This window comes from Eriocheir sinensis, chromosome 13 (genome assembly GCF_024679095.1).
Source record: "Eriocheir sinensis breed Jianghai 21 chromosome 13, ASM2467909v1, whole genome shotgun sequence".
Taxonomy (NCBI): domain Eukaryota; kingdom Metazoa; phylum Arthropoda; class Malacostraca; order Decapoda; family Varunidae; genus Eriocheir; species Eriocheir sinensis.
The window spans coordinates 21,913,555-21,939,976 of NC_066521.1; the positions used below are offsets into that span (position 1 = coordinate 21,913,555).

The 26,422-nt window shown below is 42.7% G+C and overlaps 2 protein-coding genes across 7 annotated transcripts in view; one reads left to right on the top strand and one right to left on the bottom strand.

The window, feature by feature from the left end:
* LOC126998185 (cAMP-dependent protein kinase catalytic subunit 1) overlaps positions 1-23,452 on the top strand; it is a 73,817-nt gene extending 50,365 nt beyond the window's left edge. For 3 of the 6 annotated variants that reach the window (XM_050859638.1, XM_050859637.1, XM_050859633.1), the window contains exons 2-11: positions 2,123-2,184; positions 6,384-6,512; positions 8,555-8,653; positions 11,656-11,738; positions 13,546-13,672; positions 14,355-14,450; positions 14,773-14,895; positions 15,497-15,661; positions 17,127-17,279; positions 18,546-18,698. In XM_050859638.1, coding sequence (XP_050715595.1) covers positions 2,123-2,184; positions 6,384-6,512; positions 8,555-8,653; positions 11,656-11,738; positions 13,546-13,672; positions 14,355-14,450; positions 14,773-14,895; positions 15,497-15,661; positions 17,127-17,258 — 1,016 coding nt within the window. In that variant the 3' untranslated portion in view covers positions 17,259-17,279; positions 18,546-18,698. Of the gene's footprint in view, positions 1-2,122; positions 2,185-6,383; positions 6,513-8,554; positions 8,654-11,114; positions 11,198-11,655; positions 11,739-13,545; positions 13,673-14,354; positions 14,451-14,772; positions 14,896-15,496; positions 15,662-17,126; positions 17,280-18,545 lie in introns of all 6 variants that reach the window. The other 3 variants (XM_050859634.1, XM_050859636.1, XM_050859635.1) reach the window with 3 other exon arrangements.
* LOC126997820 (uncharacterized) overlaps positions 19,087-26,422 on the bottom strand; it is a 28,699-nt gene continuing 21,363 nt past the window's right edge. Inside the window, exon 29 of the mRNA XM_050859031.1 lies at positions 19,087-26,267. Coding sequence (XP_050714988.1) covers positions 26,196-26,267 — 72 coding nt within the window. The 3' untranslated portion in view covers positions 19,087-26,195. The remainder of the gene's footprint in view (positions 26,268-26,422) is intronic.

The following is a 26,422-nucleotide window of genomic DNA, read 5'->3' on the forward strand; positions in this document are numbered from 1 at the left end:
TACAGACGATTCAACTAATTATATGCGACGAAACCCTTGCCATCCCTGCTGCTTGTGAAGGCTGTGTGTGCTAACCTTTGTTTTGGCATACACACACACACACACACACACACACACACACACACACACACAGCGGGCAGGCGGGTGGGGAGGTGCAGGGGGGGGAGGGGGGGTTTGCAGGAAGGACATTAAGGTCACGTGTTGCGTCTATATGTGTTGCGTAATTTGTTTATAAGTGTGTGTGTGTGTGTGTGTGTGTGTGTGTGTGTCGAGGGGTATCTTTAGACGTGTTGTGTTCGTGTTATATTCCTGTTGTTTTGTGTTTCCCGAGAGAGAGAGAGAGAGAGAGAGAGAGAGAGAGAGAGAGAGAGAGAGAGAGAGAGAGAGAGAGACTAATTGAAGTAGCAGAACACGTGACTTATACATGTTCCTCCTCCTCCTCCTCCTCCTCCTCCTCCTCCTCCTCCTCCCCTACAGTTTATATTTAGAACCATAACACAACCGACTTGTTACCTCCGTTTCCTCCTCCTCCTCCTCCTCCAGCATTAGAGAGAGAGAGAGAGAGAGAGAGAGAGTCGGATTTGAGCCTTATTATTTTTTCATCATCTCGTGTGCTGTTGTTGTTGTTGTTGTTGTTGTTGTTGAGGGTGTGGCCGCGCTTGTCAAGGTAAAAAAATGTGGGCGTGGCTTAATTACATGAGAGAGAGAGAGAGAGAGAGAGAGAGAGAACGAAAAGGAAAGGAGAGAAATAAAGAAAGATAGACCGAAGAGAGAGACGGAGAGGGAAAAAAAAGAGATAAAGTCGAAAGGAGAAAAAGAAAAGAAAGAAAGAAGAAAGAAAAGAATTAAAAAGTGATAGAGGAGAGGAGAGAAGTGAAGAGAGAAAGAGAGGAAAGAAAGAAAGAAGGGAGGAAAGAACTGGAGAGAGAAAAAGAAAGAGAGGAGGGAAGGAGGCGGAAGGAAGAGAGGAAGGAAGGCAGGTGTAGCTTATTAACTGAAATTTGTAAGAGGAGGAGGAGGAAGAAGAGGAGGAGGAAGAGGAGGAGGAGGAGGAGGAGGACAGGTGGAGAAAAGTTTCACAGTGTTAGCTTAAAAGTGGAGCGCCTGATCATCCTTTTTTTTTTCCTTTCTTTTTTTCTGTCTAATTTCACCGCGTCGTTTTCACCTGTCTGTTTTGAAAGCCGACCCAAATGAGGATGAAGAGGAGGAGGAGGAGGAGGAGGAGGAGGAGGAGGACTATTGCCATCATCATCATCATCATCATCGTGTTTACATCAATCGTTATAAATAAGTTGCTTTTTAATGTTTTTTTTTTCCTTATTTTCTTTCGATTCCTATTTCCAGTCCATTTCCTGACTCGCTACTTTTTTCCTATGATTTTTCCCACTTCCTTTTCTATTTCCTACGCTCCTTTTCCATTTCCTTTGCTCTCTATCTATCTATGTCTATCTATCTATCTATCTTATTCTCTTTTATTTCTTTGGTTAGGGAAGTTATCTTTTTTTTCTTTCCTCTTTCTTTCCTCTGTTTTATATTTTCCTTCCTTTTCCTTATTTATTTTGTTTTCCTTTCCTTCTCTTTCTTTCCTCTCTCCATATTCTGACCTCTTTATATTTTCCTTCCTTTTCCTTCTTTATTTTGTTTTCCTTTCCTTCTCTTTCTTTCCTCTCTCCATATTCTGACCTCTATATTTTCCTTCCTTTTCCTTCTTTATTTTCTTCCTTTCCTTCTCTTTCTCTCCTCCATTCCCTGTGTTCTGACCTCCTCTATATTTTGCTTCCAATTCCTTATTTATTTTGTTTTCCTCTCCTCTTTCTCTACTTCATTCCCTGTGTTTTGACCTCTTCTTCCTATTCCTTCTTCATTTCTTTTCCTTTCCTCCTCTTTCTTTTCTCCATTTCCTGTGTTCTGACCTCTTCTCTATTTCTCCTTCCATACCTTTTTTATTCGTCTCCTCTGCTCCTCTTTTTCTCCCCCATTTCCCATGTTCTTACCTCTTCTTTATCTCGCTTCCCATTCTCCTTTTTATTTCCTATATACTCGTGTGTTGCATTTCTTTTTGTATTTTCTGTGTTCCATTTTCGACGTTCACTAACTTTTTTTTTCTCTTTCTCTTCCACAGTCAAAGAATTCCTCGAGAAGGCGAAAGAAGAGTTTGAGGAGAAATGGAAGAGTCCTGCAAAGGTAAGAGAGAGAGAGAGAGAGAGAGAGAGAGAGAGAGAGAGAGAGAGAGAGAGAGAGAGAGAGAGAGAGAGAGAGAGAGAGAGAGAGAGAGAGAGAGAGAGAGAGGAGGAGGCGGAAAGGATAGAAGTGAAAAGGGGAGGAAAGACTTGGTTAGAGAGAGAGAGAGAGAGAGAGAGAGAGAGAGAGAGAGAGAGAGAGAGAGAGAGTCAGATCCTGCATCGTGTTATAGGCCTACCCAAATATCTAACTGACCTTTCTTTTTTTTTCTTTTTTTTTTTTTTACTGTTCCGGTTTCTGGTCTACCTGTTAGTCTCCTTTTCTTTTTTTTTTCTTTTTTTACTTATAGGCTTATTTTTTTCTTCTTTTCCTTATGTGTATAGTAGATAGGCCTAAGCTGTTTCAATAGTAGGGCAGTCAGTGGCTTTAAACCTTGAAGGCCTACTCTTTTTGTTGTTGTTGTGTTCTTAGTGGGGAAGAGAGAAGAGGGTGTAGGAGAGAATTGGAGAGAAAGATATAGAGGGAGGGAGGAAAGAAGAGGAGGAGGAGGAGGAAGGAAAGGAAAAGGAGGAAGGGGTGTTGGTAGCTGTAGTGGAGGAGGAGGAGGAAGAGGAAGAAGAGGAAAAGAAGGAAGGGATGGTGTTAGTGATGGAGGTGGAAGAGGAGAAAAAAGAAGAAGAGGGGAAGGAGGAGGAAGGAGTGATAGTGATGGGGGTGTCGGTAAAGGTGGAGGTGAAGAAGGAAGAAGAAGAAGAAGAGGAGGAGGAGGAAGAAACAGAGGAAGGGGAGGAGGAGGAGGAGGAAAGGGAATATAGTGACGGAGGTGTTGGTGAAGGTGGATTTGAAGAAGGAAAAAATGAGAAGGAGGAGGAGGAGGAAACGGAGGAAGGGGGGATGGAGGAGGAAAAAGAGGAAAAGGAGGAGGAAAATGAGGAAACGGGTGGTGGTGAAAGTGGTGACGGTGGAGGTGGTGGTGATGATGGTGGGGGTGATGACGGAAGGGGAGGAGGGCAAAGTCGAGGTTCCAAACAGCCAGCGCTTCATCGTTCCTCAAGAGTGTCCCGAGTCTAATGACGTTGCTTGATCGTGTCCGTGAAAGGCGCGCCACGGACACAAGCAAGGGCGCGCCACGTACGTCAAGAGGCTGATGATGATGATGATGATGATGTACGTGAGGGGAGGGGAAGGAGAGGGAGGGGAGGGGCTTATTTTGGGTCCGCTGCTGTTCATATTAATCCTGCGTTCGTCCTCTGCATATCTGTCTGTTTGTCTCTTAACCTTCCTCCATATCTCTCTCTCTCTCTCTCTCTCTCTCTCTCTCTCTCTCTCTCTCTCTCTCTCTCTCTCTCTCTCTCTCTCTCTCTCTCTCTCTCTCTCTTCATACCTGCCTGCTTGTCCTTCCTTCCTTCCTTCCTTCCTTCTTTTTCTCTCTTCCTTCCACCCTCGCAAGCTTCTTCCTCACCTGTCCTACCTGTCATCCTATCTACCTGCTGTCTACCTCTTTCTTGTGTTTCCCTCCCTTCTCTTTTCTTCTCTTTTTTTCTTTCTTTATCTACCTGTCTTCCTCCCACCTGTCCCTCTCTCTCTCTCTCCTTCCTGTCTTCTGTTTTCTTGCTTTCCTCTGTCCCTCCTCACTCTCTCCCTCTCTTTTTTTTCTTTCCCACTCTCTCCCTCCCTCTCTTCCTCCTTATACCTTCCCTTCCTTCTTGCTTTCCTCCCTCTTCACTCTTCTCCTCTTTTTTTTTCTTTCCACACTCTCTACCTCCCTCTCTTCCTCCTTATACCTTCCCTTCCTTCTTGCATTCCTCCCTCACTCCGCCCTTTCTTTCCTCCCCCGTTTGCTTGCTTTCCCTCCTCCCCATCTCTCTCCTCACTCCTCCTCTGTTTATTTCCCCACTCTTCCTCCCTCTCGATCCCTCCCTTTCTTTCCTGTCTGCTTGCTTCCCTCCCTCCCAACCTCCCTCTCTCTCTTCCTATTTACACTTTCCCTCCCTTCTTTCCTCGCTTCTTTTCTTCATGTCTGCTTGCTTTCATCCCTCCCCCTCTCCCCTCCCTCCCTCCCTCCTTCCCTCTTCCCTAGCCCCCTCCCTCCCTCCCGCCGCAAATAGCAAGCATCGCAAACACCTGGGAACACGCACCACGCCGCAGCGCCGCCAAGGTGGGCTGGGCGCCGACCAATTGCTATAATGGGCGATCTTTGTGGCGCAATGAATCGGAGAGTACTGGGAAGTGGCGGCAGGGGGAGGGGGGGAGAAGAGGGGGAGGTGGAGGAGGGGAAACAGAGGGAGAAGGGTACATTTAGAAAGGGAGGAGAAGGAAGAAGGGAGAAACGAGTAGGGAGGGGGGAGAAGGGAAGGAAGAAGGATATACTGTTAGAAGGAGGGAAGGGAGAGAAGGGAAGGACAGAGGAAGGAGGAGGAAGAGACAGGAGAGGAAAGAAGGGAGGAGAAGGAGAAGAGGGGACGAGGTGAAGGAGGGAAAGAAAGGGGGAGAAGGGAGGAGAAGGAGGAGAGAGAAGGCTACACACACACACACACACACACACACACACACACATTAGCAGACACCCGATATGCCGGAAAGGTTTCGTTGGGTCAGGATGGCACCGCGGCGTCATGGCTGGCGTCACTTCCGCCCGGGGTCAGGTGTGCCAGGGGGGAGTGCCAAGAGGGAGGGGGGAGAGGGGGGATGTGGCACTCTTCCTTCCTCTCCCCCTCCTCCTTACCCCATCCGCACAGTCCCCATCGTCATCTCTATCTTTTTTTCTTCTGTATTTCTTATTCACTCTTTCTTTTCTTTTTTCTTCTTCTGTATCGTCTTTCTTGTGTCCTCTTCTATGTCTCCTTTCCTTTTATATATCCCTTCCCGTTCGTATTTCTTCTCTTTCTTTCTCCCATCTTTCTTCTCTTCCTTTCTCTATCACTTCTACTACTACGTCTATTACTGCTTCAACTACTGCTATCTTTATCATCTTCCTTTCCTCCCTTTCTCTTCTCTTCCTCTCTGTACCTCTTCCTTATCTCCTCTGTATTTCCTCTTCCTCTTCTTCTCTTCAGCCATCGTAGGGGAGCGCCGAGTCAAAGGCCGGACCGTAGTAAACACCAACGAATGCAACTCACCCAAGACCGAGACCAAAATGTAGGAGGCGGTGGTAGTGAGGGGGCGAGGGGGGGCGAGGGAGAGGGAGGGGGTCGTGTTGCCATGGTCGTCGTCGGTGTTTGGGTGGGCTGAGGCGTCGCTGATGTAACAGGAGGAGGAGGAGGAAGAAGAAGAGGAGGAGGAGGAAGAGGAAGAAGAGGAGGCGGCACTCAAGAAAACACAAACCTATATATTGCTCCCTCGTGACTCTGACACACACACACACACACACACACACACACACACACACACTTGTACTACTACTGCTTGACTCCTTACACATTCTACAAGTATATTTTTATTTTTTATTTTTTACGTTCCATTTTGATGATAATAATAATAATAATAATAGTTCATGTCTGTTTTTTGTTTTGTTTGTTTTTTCTTCAAATTATTTTGTTTACGTTTTGTTGTTGATGTTGTTGTTGTTGTTGTTGTTCCACGTGCACCCTCTCACTCCTCTTCATTCTCCCACCACAGTATTTATTTATATTTGTCCTCTCGTCAATCTACTCTTTTTTTTTCTCTCTCTTTCTTGCTTCATAGTATTCGTGGAGTCTCTTTGCCAAGTGTTGTCGGACATGAGTGTATCTTTAACCTTCCTTAATGCTATCTTCTTTCTACGCTCTTTAATTCCCTATTCTTATTTCCCGGCTCTTTATTTTTAGTGTGCTACGTTCTTTGTCCGTCAACAGTGTGGTCTTTGTGTTCATTGTCTTGCTGTTTGCTGTCACATTCTTCCAACTTGGCTCTTTTTCTTTCTCTCTTTAATATGTTGGCTAAGTTTAATCAGTTTTGGCCAGACGATCTTCCTCTTCCCTTTCCTCTTTTATTTTCATGTTTCGCATATGCCTGGGGTACTCTTTCTTGGTGGGCCCTGGTGGTGGTCGGCGCAGGCAAGTGTTTATAGTGGCGCCATCTTGCCTGGCTCATGCTGCCCCCCCCCCAGAGTTCATCTTTGATCCTCTCCACCGCCTCCTACCCCTTCTCTCATTCCTTCTACTCCTACTCCTATTTTATGGTTAGGCGAGGACCCCGTGACTGAGTGTGTGTTTGTCCCGCAGAACACGGCGTGCCTGGACGACTTCGAGCGTCTCAAGACCCTGGGCACGGGCTCCTTCGGGCGGGTCATGCTCGTGCAGCACAAAGCCACCAAGGAGTACTACGCCATGAAGATACTCGACAAGCAGAAGGTAAGATACTACTACTACTATTGCTACTACTACTACTACTATTGCTACTACTACTACTATTACTACTACTACTACTACTACTACTGCTATTTTTTTTATTTTTACTACATAACTGATACCTCCACCCATGTTTATTTTCCCGACTAACTACTACTACTACTACTACTACTACTACTCATCCTATTAGTACTACTTTTACTACTGCTGAAACTAATATTAATACTACCTTTTGGCCTCCTACTCCTCCTCCTCCCTCTCCTCCTCCTCCTCCTCCTCCTCATCCTCTCTATTATATCATCTCCCTGATCTCCACCTCATCCCTCCACCTCCTCCCTTTCCTCCATCCTTGTCTCACTGTCATGGAGGGAGAATGGGAGGTAGGGAGAGGAGGTAGAGGAGGGAGGGAATGGGAGGAGGAGGAGGAGGTGGAGGAGGAAGATCAATAACGTTCCCTTCCACGTGTGCTGCTGTCCTCCTCCTCCTCCTCCTCTTCCTCCTCCTCCTCCTCCTGATGTCCCTCTTCCTCCTCCTCTTCCTCTTCCATTCCTCTTCTCCTTCCATTCACCTCTCTGTCCCTTCCCATTTTTCCTCCTCTTCCTTCCCTTCACTTCTACTTCATCCCTTCCTCCTCCTCTTCCATGTCTCTCCTCTCCTTCCCTTCCTCTTCTTCCTCTTGTCTGTTCCTCCTCCTCCTCTCCCTACTCTTGCTTTTCCTCTTCCATTCCTTTTCTCCTTTCCCGTCCCTTCCCTTCCCTTCCCTTCCATTCCCGAGTCTCTTCTCATCCCACCTCTTCTCTCTTCTACCCAAACCCTTCCATCCTCCTCCCTCCCTCTCTTCTCCTCCTTCTCCTCCATCTCCCTAACTCACTCCTCTTGAAATCTTAAAAAAAGGGAATATACTGCAATGAACAGCTAAAAGGAGAAGGAGGGCTGCGATGAATGTTCTTGGCTAAGTCCTGAACACCAGCCCACCAGCATAACTTCAGGAGAGGCTGCAATGCTGTCTCGTCCCTCCTCGTGTGTGTGATATTCTTGCCCGAGTTGGCTGGTTCGTGCAAGGGGTAGAGGAGGTATAGGAAGGGAGATAAATAGACTAGACAGGAAGATGAAGGTTGAGATAGGTGAAGAGATTGATTGATTGGGAGACAGGTGGGTAAGTAGATGTTACTGTCTATCTCTCCTCCTCCTCCTCCTCCTCCTTCTCCTTGCCTTTTCTTCACGCCTCTATTGTAACCATTTCAACATTCCTCCTCTCTGTTCCTCCCTGTTCCTACTCTTCATCTCTCTCTTCTCCTTCTCCTCCTTCTCGTTGCCTTTTCTTCACTGCTTCCTAACCATTTCTACTCTCTTCCTTCTCATCCCTTCCTAATCCTAATCTCCATCTCTCCTCCACCTTCTCCTCCTTCTCCTTGCCTTTTCTTTACTTCTCCATCCTAACCATTTCTACTCTTCTTGTCCCTTCCTGTTCCTACTCTCTTCCTCCTCCTCCTCCTCCTCTTTTCTGCCCCTTTCTATCACCTCCCTCACCTCCATCCCATATACACTAAAAGCAGAATAGCGATTGGTAAAAATACTTAAATACAGTTACGTAAAAATATGTCGGAATGGGAACGGAAAAACAAGGGGTGTCGCAGCGCACTCGGCCATGAAATGAATTTATATGAGCGTGCGGATGTGCATTGGATAGCATCAGATTGTGGAGTTAATGTATTCATGGCGAGGCTGCTGACGGGGGCCACACAAACCCATATATTTTTTTCCTTTTCCATTTTTTATTATTATTATTATTATTATTATTTTATTCATATTTTTAAGTCATATTTTTTTTTTTTTTAGGGGGGATTGTGTTTATTTCTTGTGGGCAGCTCTGTTACATTAGCATTTAAACACATGGATTATTTTTTGTCTAGTTAATGTTTTAGTCCAGTTTGTATCTTAGTGTGTCTTTTATTGATGCTCTGAGCCGTGTTTCACCTTACACACACTTGGCAGCTTTCCACTCGGAGCATACGGAGGCCTGACAGATTCTTTTTTTCCCTCAGGTGGTGAAGTTGAAGCAGGTGGAACACACACTCAACGAGAAACGAATATTGCAGGCCATCACCTTCCCCTTCCTCGTCAGCCTAGAGTTCCATTTCAAGGTGAGCCTCGTCAGGTGCTTCCCGCCACCATGCACACCTGTGGGACCTCTTACGACCTTGAGTTACCTGTGTCATCTGAGAGTGTGTTTCTATTTGTATGTGTGTGGGGGGAGGAGAGGGGAGGGGTCATCCGTGTGTGTGTGTGTGTGTGTGAGTGCGTGTGTGAATGTCTATATGTCTGCACCTCTTACAGCCTTGAGTTACCTGTCACCTGAGAGTGTGTTTGTATTTGTATGTGTATGGGAGGAGGGGGAGGGGTCATCCATGTGTGTGTGTGTGTGAGTGCGTGTGTGAATGTCTGTATGTCTGTCTGGATAGGTCATTCAGTCTGTTTTTGTTATTATTTTCAACCCGTTAAACTTTATAGTGATTTAGGTTTTCAGTTTGACAATTAACGATATACACTTGTAACTTCTGCATAGGTGTATTAGTGTATCTTATTATTCTGGAAAGCGTTACTATAATAATTATGCTCTTCATACATACATCTCCATAGTTTACGAGGCCCAGAATATGTTACCTATGAGACCCCATAGAAGACTTACTTGCTGTGGGTGTGCCTGTGGGTGTGGGTGTGGGTGTATCTTGTGTATTCATCATTCATTGGGTTTTCCTCAATAATGTTACTTATGAGACCCCAGAGAAGAATTATTTGCTGTGGGTGTACCTGTGTGTGTGGGTGTGGGTGTGAATGTGGGTGTGGGTGTGGGTGTGTCTTACATATTCATCATTCATTGGGTTTTCCTCATTATTTCCTCACATCCTTGGGTATACGTGAATGTTCTCTCTCCTAGTAATGGTCAGCATGCATAACAGACCTTCAGAACACACATTTTCCAGGCTCGTTCCCGGGTCTGCTGCTGCCCACCACGCCCTCCAGTCTAACCCATTCCCTTGCAGCCACTGACATACCGAACCCTTTTAACTATTACCAGCCGTGTTTTGATTAGTTTGGGTAAGGGATTCATTACCGTGCATTGCTACTGTGGTTATTTTGTTCTATATGATGTTTGATTCTGTGAGGTAAGGTAGAGTGTAGAAATATTAATGAAGAGAGAAGTATTTAAAATCACATAAAGAAAGGGATAGATTGATATGAAAATGATGATGATGATGATGATACAAGATTGTGTAATGTAATTCTAGAGGTCATTTTCACTATAATATTTTCAGTTTCTGCTTCGTATTACTGATTTAGTGAGAAATAATTATGTGTTTGTCCATATTATTAAAACCATGATGGAAATAGTACCTCAAATCCATGTATAATGTAGCATAGGGCTCATTCTCACACTAGCCTGCTCAGTTTCTGCTCCATAATATTGATTTAGTAAGAGGTCATTCAAAGTGTGAGTCCATATTTAAAGCATTGATGGAAATAGTGCCTCAGATCCATATTTGAATGTAGCGTGGGGTTCATTCTCACACAAATCTGCTCAGTTTCTGCTCCATAATATTGATTTAGTAAGAGGTAATTGGAAGTTTGAGTCCATATTTAAAGCATTGATGGAAATAGTGCCTCAAATCCATGTATAATGTAGCATAGGGCTCATTCTCACACTAGCCTGCTCAGTTTCTGCTCCATAATATTGATTTAGTAAGAGGTCATTCAAAGTGTGAGTCCATATTTAAAGCATTGATGGAAATAGCGCCTCAGATCCATATATAAATGTAGCGTGGGGTTCATTCTCACACAAATCTGCTCAGTTTCTGCTCCATAATATTGATTAAGTAAGAGGTAATTCAAAGTGTGAGTCCATATTTAAAGCATTGATGGAAATAGTACCTCAAATCCATGTATAATGTAGCATAGGGTTCATTTTTACACTAGCCTGCTCAGTTTCTACTCCATAATATTGATTTAGTAAGAGGTAATTGGAAGTTTGAGTCCATGTTTAAAGCATTGATGGAAATACTCCCTCGAAACCATGGATAATGTAGCATAGAGTTCATTTTCACTCTAGTCTTCTCAGTTTCTGCTCCATGATAAGAGGTAATTGAAAGTGTGAGTCTATATAATTAAAACATTGATGGAAATAGTGCCTCAAATCCATATACTATAATGTAACGTAGGGTCCATTCTCACACTAGTCTGCTCAGTTTCTGCTACATGATAAGAGGTTAATGAAAATGTGAGTCTATATAATTAAAACATTGATGGAAATAGTGCCTCAAATCCATATACTATAATGTAACGTAGGGTCCATTCTCACACTAGTCTGCTCAGTTTCTGCTCCATAATGTTGATTTGGTAAGAAATAGCGGAGAACATTTGTCCGTACCACTTAGAACACTGATGGAAATATTACCCTCATATAAAATGCAATAAACAGAATGAATAAATAAGTAGCAAATAAAGTGAAAAATAAGTGAAAGCGTTTGTCGATACGAGTCAAAACACTGATCGGAAATACTAACCTTCACTCCACATCAAATTCTTACTATCCCTTTATTTTTGCAGGACAACAACAATTTATACATGGTGCTTGAGTATGTGCCGGGGGGGGAGATGTTTTCCCACCTGCGGCGCCTGGGACGATTTAGGTAATGACATATGACTAAGCCGAATGCCTCACTAAACTGTACAGGCGATCTCTCCCTCTCCCTCTCTCTCTCTCTCTTCCTTCGCCAGCTCTCCCACCTCCAGGAGTCAGCAGGTTTCCACGGCATCATTTCTTCACCTACACTCGTTCTCTCACCTCCTCTTTGATGCATTCCACTTTTTTTTACATTTTATTTCGTCTATTATGACACCCACTTCTGCCACTCCGCTCCACGACTGTACTCCACTGAGCTACAGATGCAATTGACTGCCTAAGGTGATGTCATTTCTCGTAGGGGAATGATTCTTCAGCATCACCGCAATAACACCCAGACGCCACAGCATAACTCCGTGCCCTCCCTCCCTCCCCTTCTATTAACCCCCCCAATACCTGGACAGTTCCATGGTTTACAGTAGTGGGGACTTGTTACTCACTGTATATATTTCTTCAACTTTTCAGGATAATTCCAATTTGTACATGGTGTTAGAGTACGTGCCTGGTGGTGAAATGTTCTCCCACCTGAGAAAGATTGGCAGGTTTAGGTAAGAGTGTTCTCAGTGACTTGTAGTGCCTGGGTCGTGCAGCCGGGTGGCCCCAAGCTTTGTAGCCTGCATGAGAGCCTGTGCAGCACCGCCAGGCCGGCCGTCAGGACTGTCCGGCCCCAGCATGCCGCCTCAGGGCGTAGACACACACATAAAATCTCACTCTTGCAAACACCTCAATTCAAGCATTTTTGTCGACTTGTTGATTCAAATTGATTATAGTGAAGTATTTCAGTAGTAATATGGAGTGCTCTAAATAATTCAGTAAGCTCAAACCAGAATGTGTTAGACACCCAAATCTAGTTCTCAGTATACATTAAATGTTGATCAGTATGTACAGTGAGCCAAGATTTTGTTTGGCATCAGTTTCATCTTCGTGAATTCTCAGAGAAACAAACAATAAGATTTCTTTGCTACTGAATTAGCACCACGTCATAAACTTAGAAATCTGCATTTAAATTTCCTAGATCATCTCAATGACCAGTGTTTTAAGTGAGGTTTTACAAAAGTTGTTACAACACTATTTTCGTGTAGCTATCAAGTAGATGCCTGTCAGTAGTAAGGAGGAGAGATCCATCCTGTTGCATCCCATGCATGCCTTGTTGTTTGGGAAGGAAGTGTTATTACATCAGTAGCATCACAGTCAGACAAACACTTTTTGCAATGTTTGAGACAAATACATGTAGTTGTGTGTAGCCAGTGGGTTGTTCTTTTGTTTGCAAAGCTACAATTGCAACACATCTTCAATCCCTAAGATTTATGTTTTATAGATTGCCAGGTTCATGCATCCCAGCAGTAGCTCGGGATACATACTTGTGTGATGAAGTTCAGGTTCTGAGACCCTTACTCTCTCCCACATCACTCTGTACTAACAACGGGTGCATGGAGCAGTGGTGCGGTTGCTTGACACACAATTATCCTGCTGCGAGAGAGGCAGCGGTCTGGTCACATTTAACTTTGCCCTTGGTGTTCTGCATCACACTGCACGACAAACCATAAAAGCAGCATGAATTTTTAATGATACGCTAAACTGCAAATGCATTTCCACATCTCACACACACATTCTCAGGACCAGATTTTGCCTTCACCCTTTTTTGAGCTTGTGGTAATATGATGCGGCCGGAACATTAGAGGCATGACATTTCTTGAGACGTGTTGGAGTGAGCCCAGGGACACATGAGGCAAACGGCACTAACACGCAAGCACCAGCTGATTCTAGGATGATAAAAACTGGCAAATCACTTTTTTCTGGTCGTGTCAACCTGTCAGCGCCACCCCCAGACCTTGAGCCCCCTGCCAGCCAGCCCCCCACCCCCAGCCCCCTCATTCTCCTGTCTCCCTTTCAGCTGGTGCTTCAACCCCCCTCAGACCCTTCCTTTACACTCTTGTCATACCCATTCACATGATATACACTTCTTTGATGTAGTATATAGTGTATGTGTATGTATTGATAGTTGTTTTTCTTAGTTTTTTGTGTAGAATACGTAATTTTTGGTCTGTTTTAAGCTCAGTATTTTTTTTTATATTCATGCCAGATTATTTTCTTGGATACTGTAAATCCTAACTCAGCTTTTTCACATTTAAGAATTTTTATATGAAAGAATTATTTTTTTGTGGAAGTCTAAAAGCATCAACAGTTTTGCATATTACTAGATCATTTTATTGTGGCATGATTAATTCTTGCATAGCTTTCTTCCTAGTAAACTTGTTGTATCACTTAAATCACTTCAAAATCTAAGTAGTTTCAATGTATTTCTATTTTCCTACATTGTCGTAACCATACTAACACATTCTTTTGCTCTTCCAGTGAACCACACTCACGGTTTTATGCTGCCCAAATCGTGTTAGCATTTGAATACCTCCACTACCTTGATCTCATATACAGAGATCTAAAGCCAGAGAACCTCCTAATAGACAGCCAAGGATACCTCAAGGTGAGTCAGCAGGTGTTCTATTCTCCTTCAGGACCTGCAGAGATTAGTGAAGTCATCGGGGCAACTCACATACCACGTCTCACAATAGTATATGAGATTGTAGTTCACTCAAGTCATGTATCTCTAATTAGATGACCTTTAGGGCAACACTGGTTAGAAATGAGACAGTGGTGGACTAAGCGAGAATCATTATTTATAGGGTTAAACATATCTTACATTTGCTATACTATTGAGTCAGTTTATAGGAAGCAATACATTAATAGGGCTACCTGTTTCCCTTATATTGTCTGCACTTTGAGTCAGTTTATAGGAAGCAATACATTAATAGGGTTACCTGTTTCCCTTATATTGTCTGCACTTTGAGTCAGTTTATAGGAAGCAATACATTAATAGGGTTACATGTTTCCCTTATATTGTCTGCACTTTGAGTCAGTCTTTAGGAAGCAATACATTAATAGGGTTACCTGTTTCCCTTATATTGTCTGCACTTTGAGTCAGTTTATAGGAAGCAACACATTAACAGAACTACATTTTGTCCCTTGCATTATTTACACTATTGAGTCAGTGTACAATTATGAAGCAACACATCAATAAAATACGAACACTTTTCCTCATATTATTCACACTGTATAGTCCATGTATATGCAACAAGACAGTTCTCACGCGCCTCCTTGACTTGCAGGTAACTGACTTCGGGTTCGCCAAGAGAGTCAAGGGACGGACGTGGACCCTATGCGGAACACCTGAATACCTCGCCCCGGAGATCATCCTCTCAAAGGTAAGCGACCCCACGATGTTTTTTCTCTTGTCCAAAGCAGCGTCCGGCAGGCTTTTCTTGTTGTTGAATTAGTTTTTTGGTCCTGAGCTGCCTCCCTTGCTGTAAAAAAAGAAAAAAACATGACAAATAAAATGAACCAGCTTTCATCGACCCTAATAAACACTGCAGGATTTGTATGTATTGTTCTGCTGTAAAAAAAGAAAAAAAACATACCAAATAAAATGAAGCTGCTATCATCGATCTTTATAAACACTGCAGGATTTGTATGTATTGTTCTCCTGAAGTGTATATGTGTCTGAGTCAATGCTGTGTGTGTGTGCAGGGCTACAACAAGGCCGTGGACTGGTGGGCCCTGGGAGTGCTGGTCTATGAAATGGCTGCCGGCTACCCTCCATTCTTCGCCGACCAGCCCATCCAGATATACGAAAAAATTGTATCAGGAAAGGTAAGCAATATATTTTAAATTTTATCCTAATAGTAGAAGAAAAATTTGGTCTAAAACTTATTATTGTCTCAAGATTATACAAGAAACAAGAATGAAGTATCACGTTGCCTCTCCATCTGAAGTTGACATCTCTCTCTTCTGGTCACTCAATTCTGTTTACATTTGTAGGAACAGATCTTAGTGGGCTTTTTTGTTGGTTTTTATTTTTGCCCTTGAGCTGCTTGGCCACTCATTTCTGTTAGCATTTACGGGAACAGATCTTAATGGGCTTTTTTGTGGGTTTTTATTTTTGCCCTTGAGCTGCTTGGCCACTCATTTCTGTTAGCATTTACGGGAACAGATCTTAATGGGCTTTTTTGTCGGTTTTTATTTTTGCCCTTGAGCTGCTTGGCCACTCAATTCTGTTTACAATTACAGGAGCAAATCTTAGCGGGCTTTTTTGTCAGTTTTTATTTTTGCCCTTGAGCTGCTTCCTTCAATATAAAAAAAATGGCAATAGATAATGATGAGACATGTGTCCTATTAATGTACGTTTTGGTGTTAGTTTGCCGTTACTTCCTCCCTTATGACGTAACTTCACGGTGCAACATTCCCTCCACAGGTGCGGTTCCCAGGCCACTTTTCGTCTGACCTGAAAGACCTCTTGAGGAATCTGCTGCAGGTGGACCTCACCAAGCGGTACGGTAACTTGAAGAACGGCGTAAACGATATCAAGAATCACAAGTGGTTTGCCTCGACAGACTGGATCGCTGTCTATCAGAGGAAGGTTAGAATCACCCTGGTTGAGTGACGTTCATTTTTTACTCACCTTTCTCTCGCCAGCACCACCTAAAACAGTTTGCTTAGGTTTGCATGACAGCGTTTCCTCTGTTTTAAGTTATCTATAAGTAACGCATGCCTAAAGATTTAATGCTTTTTTGTGTGTAAATTTGCTTTAAAGAAATGCTAAAGTTTTCTCAGAAACTAAAGAAAACTCTAATTGTGTTTTTTTATTTTTTTAATGAGAAATTAGCAAGCATCATACAAGCTCCACCTCTTGAAGTTTACTTGACTATTCCTCCAGTCTGTAGTAATGTTGAGAGACTCGGAGTAGTGATGAAGGTGCTGTTTTTCTCGGCTGGCAACCTCCGTAAACGGAATTGTCTGAGTAAAGTTCTTGAAGAGTAGCCGATTGCTTTTTCAATAAAGTATCACCAATTACTTCTTTACTAGTTTTTATATCTTCAGTTGTGTTGCTTAAATACTTTACTATAAAGTTCACAATGCATGCTTTCCTTGCAATTTTTGTAGCTAATCAGTTTTGAGTGTTTAGTTTACTAACAGCAAACATCATTGGGAACCGTCTCAGTGCTTCAGCTAATCAACTCATCGGTCAGTGGCATTATTTGACCTCAGTAATACACCTTAAAGCCTGGTATCTGCTATTGCATATGATAATACAATAAAATATAAAAGTTTTCCACTATATCATTGAAATTACATCAGTCTCGTGTCCATCAGTCTTAATACCTGCCTGGTCTGCACGCCCCATAATGTTACAGGTCTGCCTCAGAACACTGCAAGTCACAAGTGTCGCATTCGTCAGTCTGTGTGACCACATTGTTTGACTGTAAATCACAACAATTGGCTTGAATGAAAATTAAATAATTCACCCATTCGGATTTAAGTTTTCGCATTTTTCAGAATCCTAATGCAATTATTTTTTTTATTAATCCCTTTGGACTTCATTTTATTTGTTTACATGGAAGTGGTGTTTTCAGCACTTTGGGTTCTCTGCCATTGGTTGAGTTTATTAAGTTAAATTAACAATTTATTTTAATTCAAAGTTTGTACATAGACCAACCTTATGTTTTAAGTATTCCTCTGTTCCCAAATATGTTTGACAGTAACCTTTGTAGATATCACTTAACAGTTCCAGATCTTGAGCTCAAGTCATGGAATAAGAATTGACTCCCTCTCAAAAAGACTCAATCCCCCCCACACAAAAATATGTTTAACAAATGCCCAACAGACCTGCTCTCTATTATGCCACCACCTCAACACTCAGATGTCTACTGGATTCTAAGTCTTGACTGAGCGGCATTTAATCTCATCCAAATGCCAATAACTTAGAACTGCAGACACAACAGTTCTTATTCCATGGCTCCATAGTGGCTCAATTTTTCCTGACAACGTTTCATGCCTTCTCTGCTCACTGTTGCATGTTCCTGCTTGTTGCCCTGTTGTGGTAGATTGCTGCCCCTCTGGTTCCCAAGCTAAAGTCTCGCGGAGACACCACACAGTTCCCGCAGTATGAGGAGGCCAAGTCCATCTTCCGCTCTTCACCTGATGACCTCTATACTAAAGAGTTCAGAGAATTCTAGAGGACGGGTAAAGTCAGTGAAGTATGTTTCAGTCTTATGGTTCTGTTCTGTAGTTTAAGAGACATGTACTTCCTCATCTTTGGGGGAAATTCACCTTTTTCTCTCAAAGACATTAAAAAGAACCACACACTTCTAATCCCAGTTGCTTCAAGGTGCTATTTGGACACACACACTTGTTGCTCCTGTCCATTCAATACAAGATACTCAATACAAGGGAAGATTCACCTGTTTTCTCTTAAGACATTTCAATACAGAGATAACTCCAAACCAAATTGCCTCAAGATTCTATATGGACACTCACACTTGTTCCTCCTGTCCAGCCAAACCCTTATCTATGCCCACAATGCAGCCTAATACCTCTTCACTACAACAAAATATAGACTAAGTTAGTACAGACAGTTACAGCTTAAGGTGAGTTCCTCTCCACCTCCGTCACACAAGTTGTAGACCTCTTGTAGACACTTTCTGGCACTGCTGTAGACTTAATCGTAACCTTGACTGTCTTCCTGTCTTCTCCATTCACTGTGAGAACCTGAATTGTAGTTTCTTCACGTTATCTAATCTATTGACTCGTAAGTTTCAGAAGTTTCATTTTTTGTATCCCTGTCTGTTAATTCTGGTGGTCATTTCTTTTGCATGTAGTGTATTAACGGTTACACTTTATTTGGTTATTAATCACTTTGGTGTTTCATTCAGTAGTAGGATAAGTTGGATTTTATGCATGATTCCTTTTCAGGACAAGTTTATGGGGCCTGTGGTCTATGGGGTCAATATTTACATGGAAACCACTTTGCTGGAGGTTAAATTTATTACTCATTCAAACACTTTGCCACTTCAGAAGGGGTTAACTCTTACATTATAACAAACATATTAAATAGATACACTGCAAGTTAGTTTTAGGATATCATATGTTCATTTACTTAGAAAGAATGTAATATGAAAGTTTCTTAGAGTTGTACTTGAATATTGAGACTATAACCTTATTGAATTTAAACTTTGTGATAAATATGAGTCACCTTAAAATATTAAAGCTGTCAGACTTTAAATATCAGATAAACAAGCCCTCATTACAGCCTTGAGATCAGATGGATATAACGGTCAATTGCTTCATAATAATAACCGGGTAATTTAGTAGGAGCTGATATATTTTTTCATGTTCCCTATGTGTATTACTCTTGTAGACTCATGGCAGGTGTTAATTGTATTCTGTAAAGGTACTTGATAATGAATGTAGGTTTTATAATGAACTACAACCCACACAGATACTTAACATCCCGTGCCTTTCAGGTTGAGGCGCCATTTATTCCAAAATGCAAAGGACCCGGGGACACAAGCAACTTCGACGACTACGAGGAGGAGGCCCTTCGCATCTCCTCTACAGAAAAATGTGCCAAGGAGTTTGCAGAGTTCTAGAGGCCTTTTGCAGTGTCTAGAGGCTAAGCTAACTCCCTGTGTATGTGTACAAGTTTAGTACTCCCCTCCAAAGACCCCAGTGCATGTGCATTGCTGTATACCTAAGGCTGTGTGCTCACCACCATGTGTACCATGCAGTCGGGCCTCAGGCAGGCAGTGGGCTAAGCAAATGCAGCAGGTGCTCAGAGTTGGGAGATGCTGTTGTGTACTTGGTGACTCACACACGAGCAGACAGTGCCAGAGCCCAGGCTGTGATGGCGTGAGTGCCAAGGATCAGGATGGTGATTAATTGAAGGTGCCACTGAAGATAGGCGTCTCTAATGTTACTTGACGTCAACTTGGAGAATGGAGTAAATGAAGCCATCTTTCTACTCTTGGCTGAGGAGAAACACCAGACATTCTTAACATCCACCTGTTATTTTTTTTTGCAAGTTGAAATAAAGTAACATTAGAAGTGTATTTATCTGTATGTAGAAAGTGCTGCCTCAGGAAATGCCAGACTGAGTACGTCAAGCCAAGATGGAGTGATGAAACGGCTACGCTGCAGTGACGGGAGGAAAGTGCCATTCGTAGCAAATAAGGTGGCACGCTTGATGATGAGAAGTGCCACTGCTAGCCAGCCACTTGGGGTCCAGGAGCTAACCTAGTCATGTGGTGAGTGGGGTTGACAAACATATTGGGAAGAATGCCATAACAAGGGAGACGCACGGACGGAGTGGAGGCATGAACCATGAAGATGTGCCTATCACTGTGGAGCGAAAGTTCTGTTGCAGTTGCTTGTGACGGTTAGGAAGGATTTCTTTGTTTAACCGACGGGAAGTATTACGAACACAGCGGCGACAGACAACAACAACAACGGCTACTCAAGGAAAAGGCTTCAGAAGATCACAGAGAAGTAAGGAAGAAGAAGACGTGATCCTCGGAACGCAGGAAAGACGAAGGATTAGAGAGAAATTAGTGAAATCAAAACATATCCTTGATCTTCATTAATGTTAAGACTGGTGGGCCCGAAGGAGCGTCCAGCAACAGTCCTCAGCACAGGCCAGCACTTCTAGCAGTCCCCCGAAGTCTCCCTATTGGCCATCATTTTAATCGACTTCAGCTTTGTTTACTATGCATGGTCGATGCCCCAGATGAACTATGCCAAAATGCAGCCAACTCTCATCACACGTTGTAGATTACATAGTACACTTTATGGGTTCACAGAGTTTTATGATTTAATACAAGAATGACAAAAGGATAGATTTCCCCAAGTTGCATGTATGTAGGTATGTATCAAAGTTAATAACAAAAAAAAAAGTCCATGTGTGCAAAGTTGTAGGATACATATATGTTGGATTAGTGTTTCTATGCGATTCACATTGATGTGATAAATCAGAATGATGTGTGATGGCTTCTTTTCATCTATTTTCAAAATGAAGGCGAGATAGACACTATGTATAAATTAGACCTTATGAACTAATCCTTTGTTTTAGCCACCGCCGCTGGGAGGGTAGAGTCAGAAATTACAAATCTCTAAGAGCAAATATTTTTCTCCTCTTTTTGAAATCTTGACTATTATATATTGTACGACTCTGTGAGTCTTAAAGCACAGTGTAAAAATTTATAATACGAGTACTTTTTGAATTTTTAGATTATTATATTATTATTATTATTATTATTATATCATCATATTGTTATTAACATTATAATTCTTATTATTATTCTATTATGATAATTATTTAAGGCCTTGAGCTGAAGTAGAAACCCTCTGGAGTAGAGGAATTTACACAAATCTCCCTAGAAGCATCTTTTTTGTGCAATATTTTATAATAAAATTGATGCCCTTCATCAGTGTACTTCACAGTGTTACGAGAATATGCAGCTCCAAGGTTTATTGTCTTTATACATAATAAATAATGTATATACAAACGACAAACATAGCGCCACCATCCTGCTGACCTCAGCCACACGTGCTGGGGAAGATCTGATGAGAGTCGGGGTCGCCGGTCCCTGCGGCAATATTTAATCACGCGTTCTGGACCGCCAGTCATTAAGAGGTAGTGTCGGGTGTGCAGGCGGCTATAGGGCAGTGCAAGATAAGAGACTTTCTGTGGGGGTAGACTTAATGTTGCGTACTGTTCATATTTCTCACAGTGTATATAAACTTTATTTGAGGTTTCTGAAATCGGATGTATGATCGCTTATTTTTTTTCTTATTCTATTTTTTTTTTAGTTGGTAAAGATTCTGTATAGTTCTAATTGTTAGGGATTTCCACCTCTACCAAGATGGATGGCTCTGTACTTTGATTTGTGCATGTGATGGAAATTTCTACTGCTCAATGGTGGAGTATTTTGATGTGTTGATGTTTTTCGGAAAAGATTTTTTGCCTCTATTTGTTCACTGATTTTATTGTGAATAGTTTAAGTCTCCCGTGAAATTAAGCCAAAAAAAAAAATAAAGAAGAAAAGGAAAACAAAGAATGGTATTACAAGGGAAATTCTTTGATATTTGTAAGTCTTTTTAGCCAAGGTTTCACACTCTTCTTTTTACGGCCCGCGCCTCTTGGCCACACCGGCGGGCGGGTCAGCTAGACACACTGTTTAGCTTTGTATAGAATTTTTTTAATAAGCAGAAAAGTTAGCGGTTGGTTTCAGTATTTTTATTTATTGTAATAGGCTGCTTGTTTCGTAGGCATTGGGAAATATGTAATGTATTTGATGGTTGGAATATGTTTTAAATTTATTTGCTACTAAACTAACTGATCTGTTGAATTTGAGAGTATTTTGTTTCATTAAGCGTCGATGATGACCCGAACATTATGGGTGTTTTATACAGTAATACCTGGTGCTCTGTATTACTCCTTATGAGACTATGATTTGCGTATCCCCGAAGAGAACAGCTTGACGGAGCCCTGCAGGAGCGCCAACGACAAACATTAACTTGAGGGGGGGTGGGGGCGGCGGGGCCATGTGTCCGGCATTACTGACTGTTGCATCCCCGCTAGACTAGAAATAGTACCGTAATAACAAACCTATTATTGCCACCTCTAAATTTTCACGATCCTCTGAGCTACTGTGGGTAATAATAAATTGAGTCATGTTTTCCAATGTTAGAATAGCAACTCTGTAGCCAAATGTTGTTGCTAGTCCTTGGATTTTCATATATGATCCCCCGAGATAACTTGGGTAATTTGGAAATACTGTCATGCCCTGGGGGGAGGGGCGAGCTTGTACCCGACGTTTCTATGATGTTTCCACGGCACAGACTCGCCCCTTTGCCCGCGGCGCGACGATACTCTGTGTATACTTGTAGAGCGAGGCGACAAGAAAGGTCACTGAAAACACCCTGAGCCAAATAGAACGAAAATACTAAGCTTAACAAATAGACTCTTAAGGTCAGAAGTGAGGAAAGTGAAGCACAAAGTTATATCCTGATGATCCAGGCGGAGCACACGGACTCTGCTGAAGACCTTTTACTGTGCTGCTTATTACCATTAGGTGGACTACTGGAGGTCCCACTGTCCTGCTAAAGCTTGAGTGTCCGTCTGATCCAGTCCGGGTCAGTCACTGCCAGTTCCATGTGGTCCTGAGCCTCTCCAGGACCTCTCGTATCATACCCGTATCATACCATAGCTCTACCTTCTTTTCCTGCTTTCTGTATAAGGCGACTTTTTTTATCTCTTCAAAATTTCCCCTCATTACTAGGTACGTCTCCGTTTCCATAACTTATTGCAGTAATTTATTTTGTTACGCTTCTCAGATTTAAATTTTATAACTGGGTTAGTTACTGTATGCAATGAGAAGATGAATCTACCTATTTCCTACCGATATATCCTAGCTAAGACAGTTCATATAGCCAGTGTTAAGCCTTCATCACGACCGGCAGCAGCGGACCCTGACCCTGAGCCACAGAGGGAGCGCTGCGGCAGCCTGACCCATGCACTACATACATACATTCCGCACACTGAGCCAGAACAACGCGGGCATGTGAATTTTCTTTTGTATTATCTTTCCTGTGGTCTTTTCCATGAATCACCAGTAGGTCATTAAGTCATTCATAATCTAACTTAATTGAAGTTTGCAACAATATGATGTGAACGGTTTGTAGATATTTTGAGACATTTTAACCAAATTGTGATAGGCTGACTAATTTTTGGGGCTTCTGATTAAATTAGTTTGTAAGATAAAGAATAACCTTTATTAATGTAAGTAACCACTTTTTGCCATTAAAGTTGAAAATATTCAGTGTAAGATTTGCATTTGCCCAAAGAAGCCTCTCCACTGCCGCGAGGGGGGGGGGGGTGGAGCGTTGTGCGGTGGTCACTGTAAAAAGAGTAGATTTGGGCAAATAAAACAGTCTGAAGTGCGTTAGTGGGTTTCTTGATGTTGATTGTATAAAAATCCTCCATTCTCAGAGCAGCCTCCCGCGCGGGGTCCCCAGAAAAGCCACAGTCGTGTTTTTCATGAAAGGACCAAGTGATGTGTGATGTGTGATTTTAGCCTTGATTCATCATCCCCCTAATGATTGTTACTATATATATGATATACATCTCAGAACTGCTAGTATCTATTTTTCTTAATCTCTAACGTGCATTAGTGTGTGTGCGTGCGCGTATGGCCCTAGGAATTTGTATGGTCACTGTGGCCCCTGACCCCGGACGGGAGGCTCGAGCCGAACTATATCCCCCTTGAGTATTTAATCTATGTTCAGTGTTCATAGTCCAATTGCATTGAGTTCATATTTTGTGATTTGTAGTTGCCAATTTTGAATAAGACGTTAATAAATGAAACATGTATTATGCACAACCTTTTCTTACGCCTTGGTCGAGTCCCTGTCTGTTTTACGTTTTTGTGCGCCAGGCAAGGAGGAGGGTTGTCAAGGCGTGTGTGGTGAACCCATTGTGCCGGTGGTGCGGAGTGTTAAGATGTGCAGGAAAGTCTACTGAACCACCAAACAAGGGAGGGGCTGGCCAAGTGGTCAGTGTGCGGGCGCGGCGTGGTGAGCCCGTGGACCTAGGGTAAAGTCTCTCCGAAAAACGCTGATTTTTCAAACCATTGCCGTGTGGCGGATTACCCACATGCTGCCCAGACCTTCAATCAACCCTAACTTCAGCGAATTCGTTCAAGAGGAGCACCGGGGGGTAGCATGGGCCAAGCAAGAGTCACACATCACGGCAGCCACTATAAATAAAAATTTGCCTGCGCTACTAACGGGATGGGGCCGCCCAGGAGGCTCCTCAAGACAGCCTAACGGCGCTACAGGCAACACCTGGGAAATAAATACCAACATTGCCTGATTTGCATATTCTCAAATTGAATACTCTAGTTTACTGTTCTGTTTCTTGCTTTTTCAGGTAAGCATTAGTCTAAGTACTGAAGTGTGTGTGAGTGTGTTTCATTAGGTAACGCGCCGCAGCCAGAGTTATTTAACCACCGCGTCTATCAGTAACAAGGCCACAGGATGACAATCGTTCACGTACATGAAAGAAGATTGTTTCGCCCTACAAGCATACAGTCGTTCACTCTGAAGAAAGAAGAAAATTAAAATATCTTGTTCAATAGAAAGTTTCGTAGGCGAGTACCATGTATATCAGTAAAATCTTTGACCCAGTGACTTAATTCAATCCAATAATATAGGAAAAAGGTAAAAGGTGCGCCGTCCATTACTGTTCATTAGTGTTTCTTATCCCGTTCGAAGCAAATACCCCAGACGGTTCACCAGACGGCAGTGCTGCGGCGGTCATAGGGAAGAGCGGATGTCTGTATCTAGCGAGTGAGTGCCCAGGTCCTCGTGTCAACAACCGGACTAGAATCACTCCTCGGTCTAGTGTCATTAATTTGAAGCTACCGAATAAGCGTCAGCTACCGAGTTTCATTACGTGACTAAGCCGAGGTAGCACTGAAACCCGTGTCCCGCCCAAGAGGGATGAAGCTGAAGGAGAGTATAAAGACGAGCGCTGAGTCACTGCAGAGGCGGCGTCGACAGCTCCAGCAGGTGAGAATATTATTGTATGTTTGAGCCCGTAAGACGCTTCCTGACGTGGCTTTGAGGAGACCAAGGAATTCTATGATCCTTTGGTGGGACTAGAGCCAAGATCGGGCGCCATAGGACCTCTAGGCTTTGGAATCAGCTGACGGGGATGTACTGAGTGGGTCGTTACCAAGGAGTCTAGAAGAGATATACTATAGAATCCTTGGTCGTTGCCGTGAGCCGAGGAGTCGGATGGTCATATCATAAACATTTCGGGACTCACACACCTGCATTTGACAGGCTTTCTTTGAGGTTGTGTAGTGCCCCGGTTAATTTATTAGAATGGAGTAATGTATTTGATGAATTGTAACTGCCAGCCGCTAATAGGGTAGTTAAGGATGATGCCACGTGCCTGTTTCTGAGTGTTTTATGACCATTTATTTATATCATTGGCCTCATTGTCCTTCTCTCGATCGTGACTTGGGTGAAGGAAGGTCAACGGACTCTCGCCATGAGTTGAGGATTCTGACAAAAAGTTAATTGATTAACACAAAGCGAAAGAACGGGTAAAAATCATTATCATAACCAATATTGCTTGTCTCTTACATTCATATCTGCGCAGTGTGGTATTTTAAAACAACACCGTGTCGAACAGGGACTCGGAAAAATCACTGTGGCTCAAGATCACCACTTGCGTTGTTAGGCAGCGAGGGGTTGTTTGGTTGTAGGGATATCAGTGCGTTCATTTATTTGGTTGACACATTTGTTTTTCTTTCTCAGTGGACTTCATATTAAGGAAGAATGAAAAAGAAACTCCAGATCATGAATAATTAAATTGGAATACACATAACTTGATATATATGTATAACACAGAATAACTTGCATATTTTTAGAGCGGCGAGATAAGTGAAAGGCATTTAGCAACATGATTTATACATATATATATATATATATATATATATATATATATATATATATATATATATATATATATATATATATATATATATATATATATATATATATATCATAGGGTAACAAGTACATATTTATTAATGCTGTGAAACAAAAGCGAATCATTCAGTTAAGTGGTATAGTCTCACTCTTCTCCCGGCCCACTGTCATCGGTCTAAGACGTCTTGAAGAGGATGTTCAGAGGAATCCAAAACCCTTCTTAACCATTTTTTTTCTCCATTCCTTCTTTTTCTTCCAGGCCTTCTTCTGTCCTCTCCTTTCCTTCCCTTCCCTTCCCTTTAGCCTTCTTTCCTTCTCTCCCTCTCAATCATCCATTCCTGATTCCATTCCTTTCATTTCGCTCCTTCTTCCCTCTCTCCTTCCCTCCATCCTCTTCCTTTTCCTTCTTCCCTCCTCTTCCCTTTAACCTTTCCTCCCTCTCAATTCGTCCATTCCTGATTCCACTTTTTCTTTCATCTCATCCCTTCTTCCTCCACCTCGTCTTCTTCTTTTTCCTTCTTCCTTCCTCTTCCTCCGTAAGACTTCATACGCACATCACAGTCCTTCTTCCCTCTCTCATCCCCTCCGTCTTCCTTCTTTGGGATCTCTTTCTCCTCTCATCCCTTCATACACTGCCCGGGGGTGGGTGTGAGGGCATTGAAGGACGGGAACGGCACTTTCTCGCTGGCCTGGGAAGGGGAAGAGAAGGGAGAAAAGGCAGGGCATTAGGAACTGGTGGAAGAGTAATAGGAGGAGGGAGGAGGGAGGGATGAATGGGTTACTAGAGTTTGCACCGTGACATCAACACGTAAGAATTGGTTTGAGAGCCCTGGCTTGTAGTAGG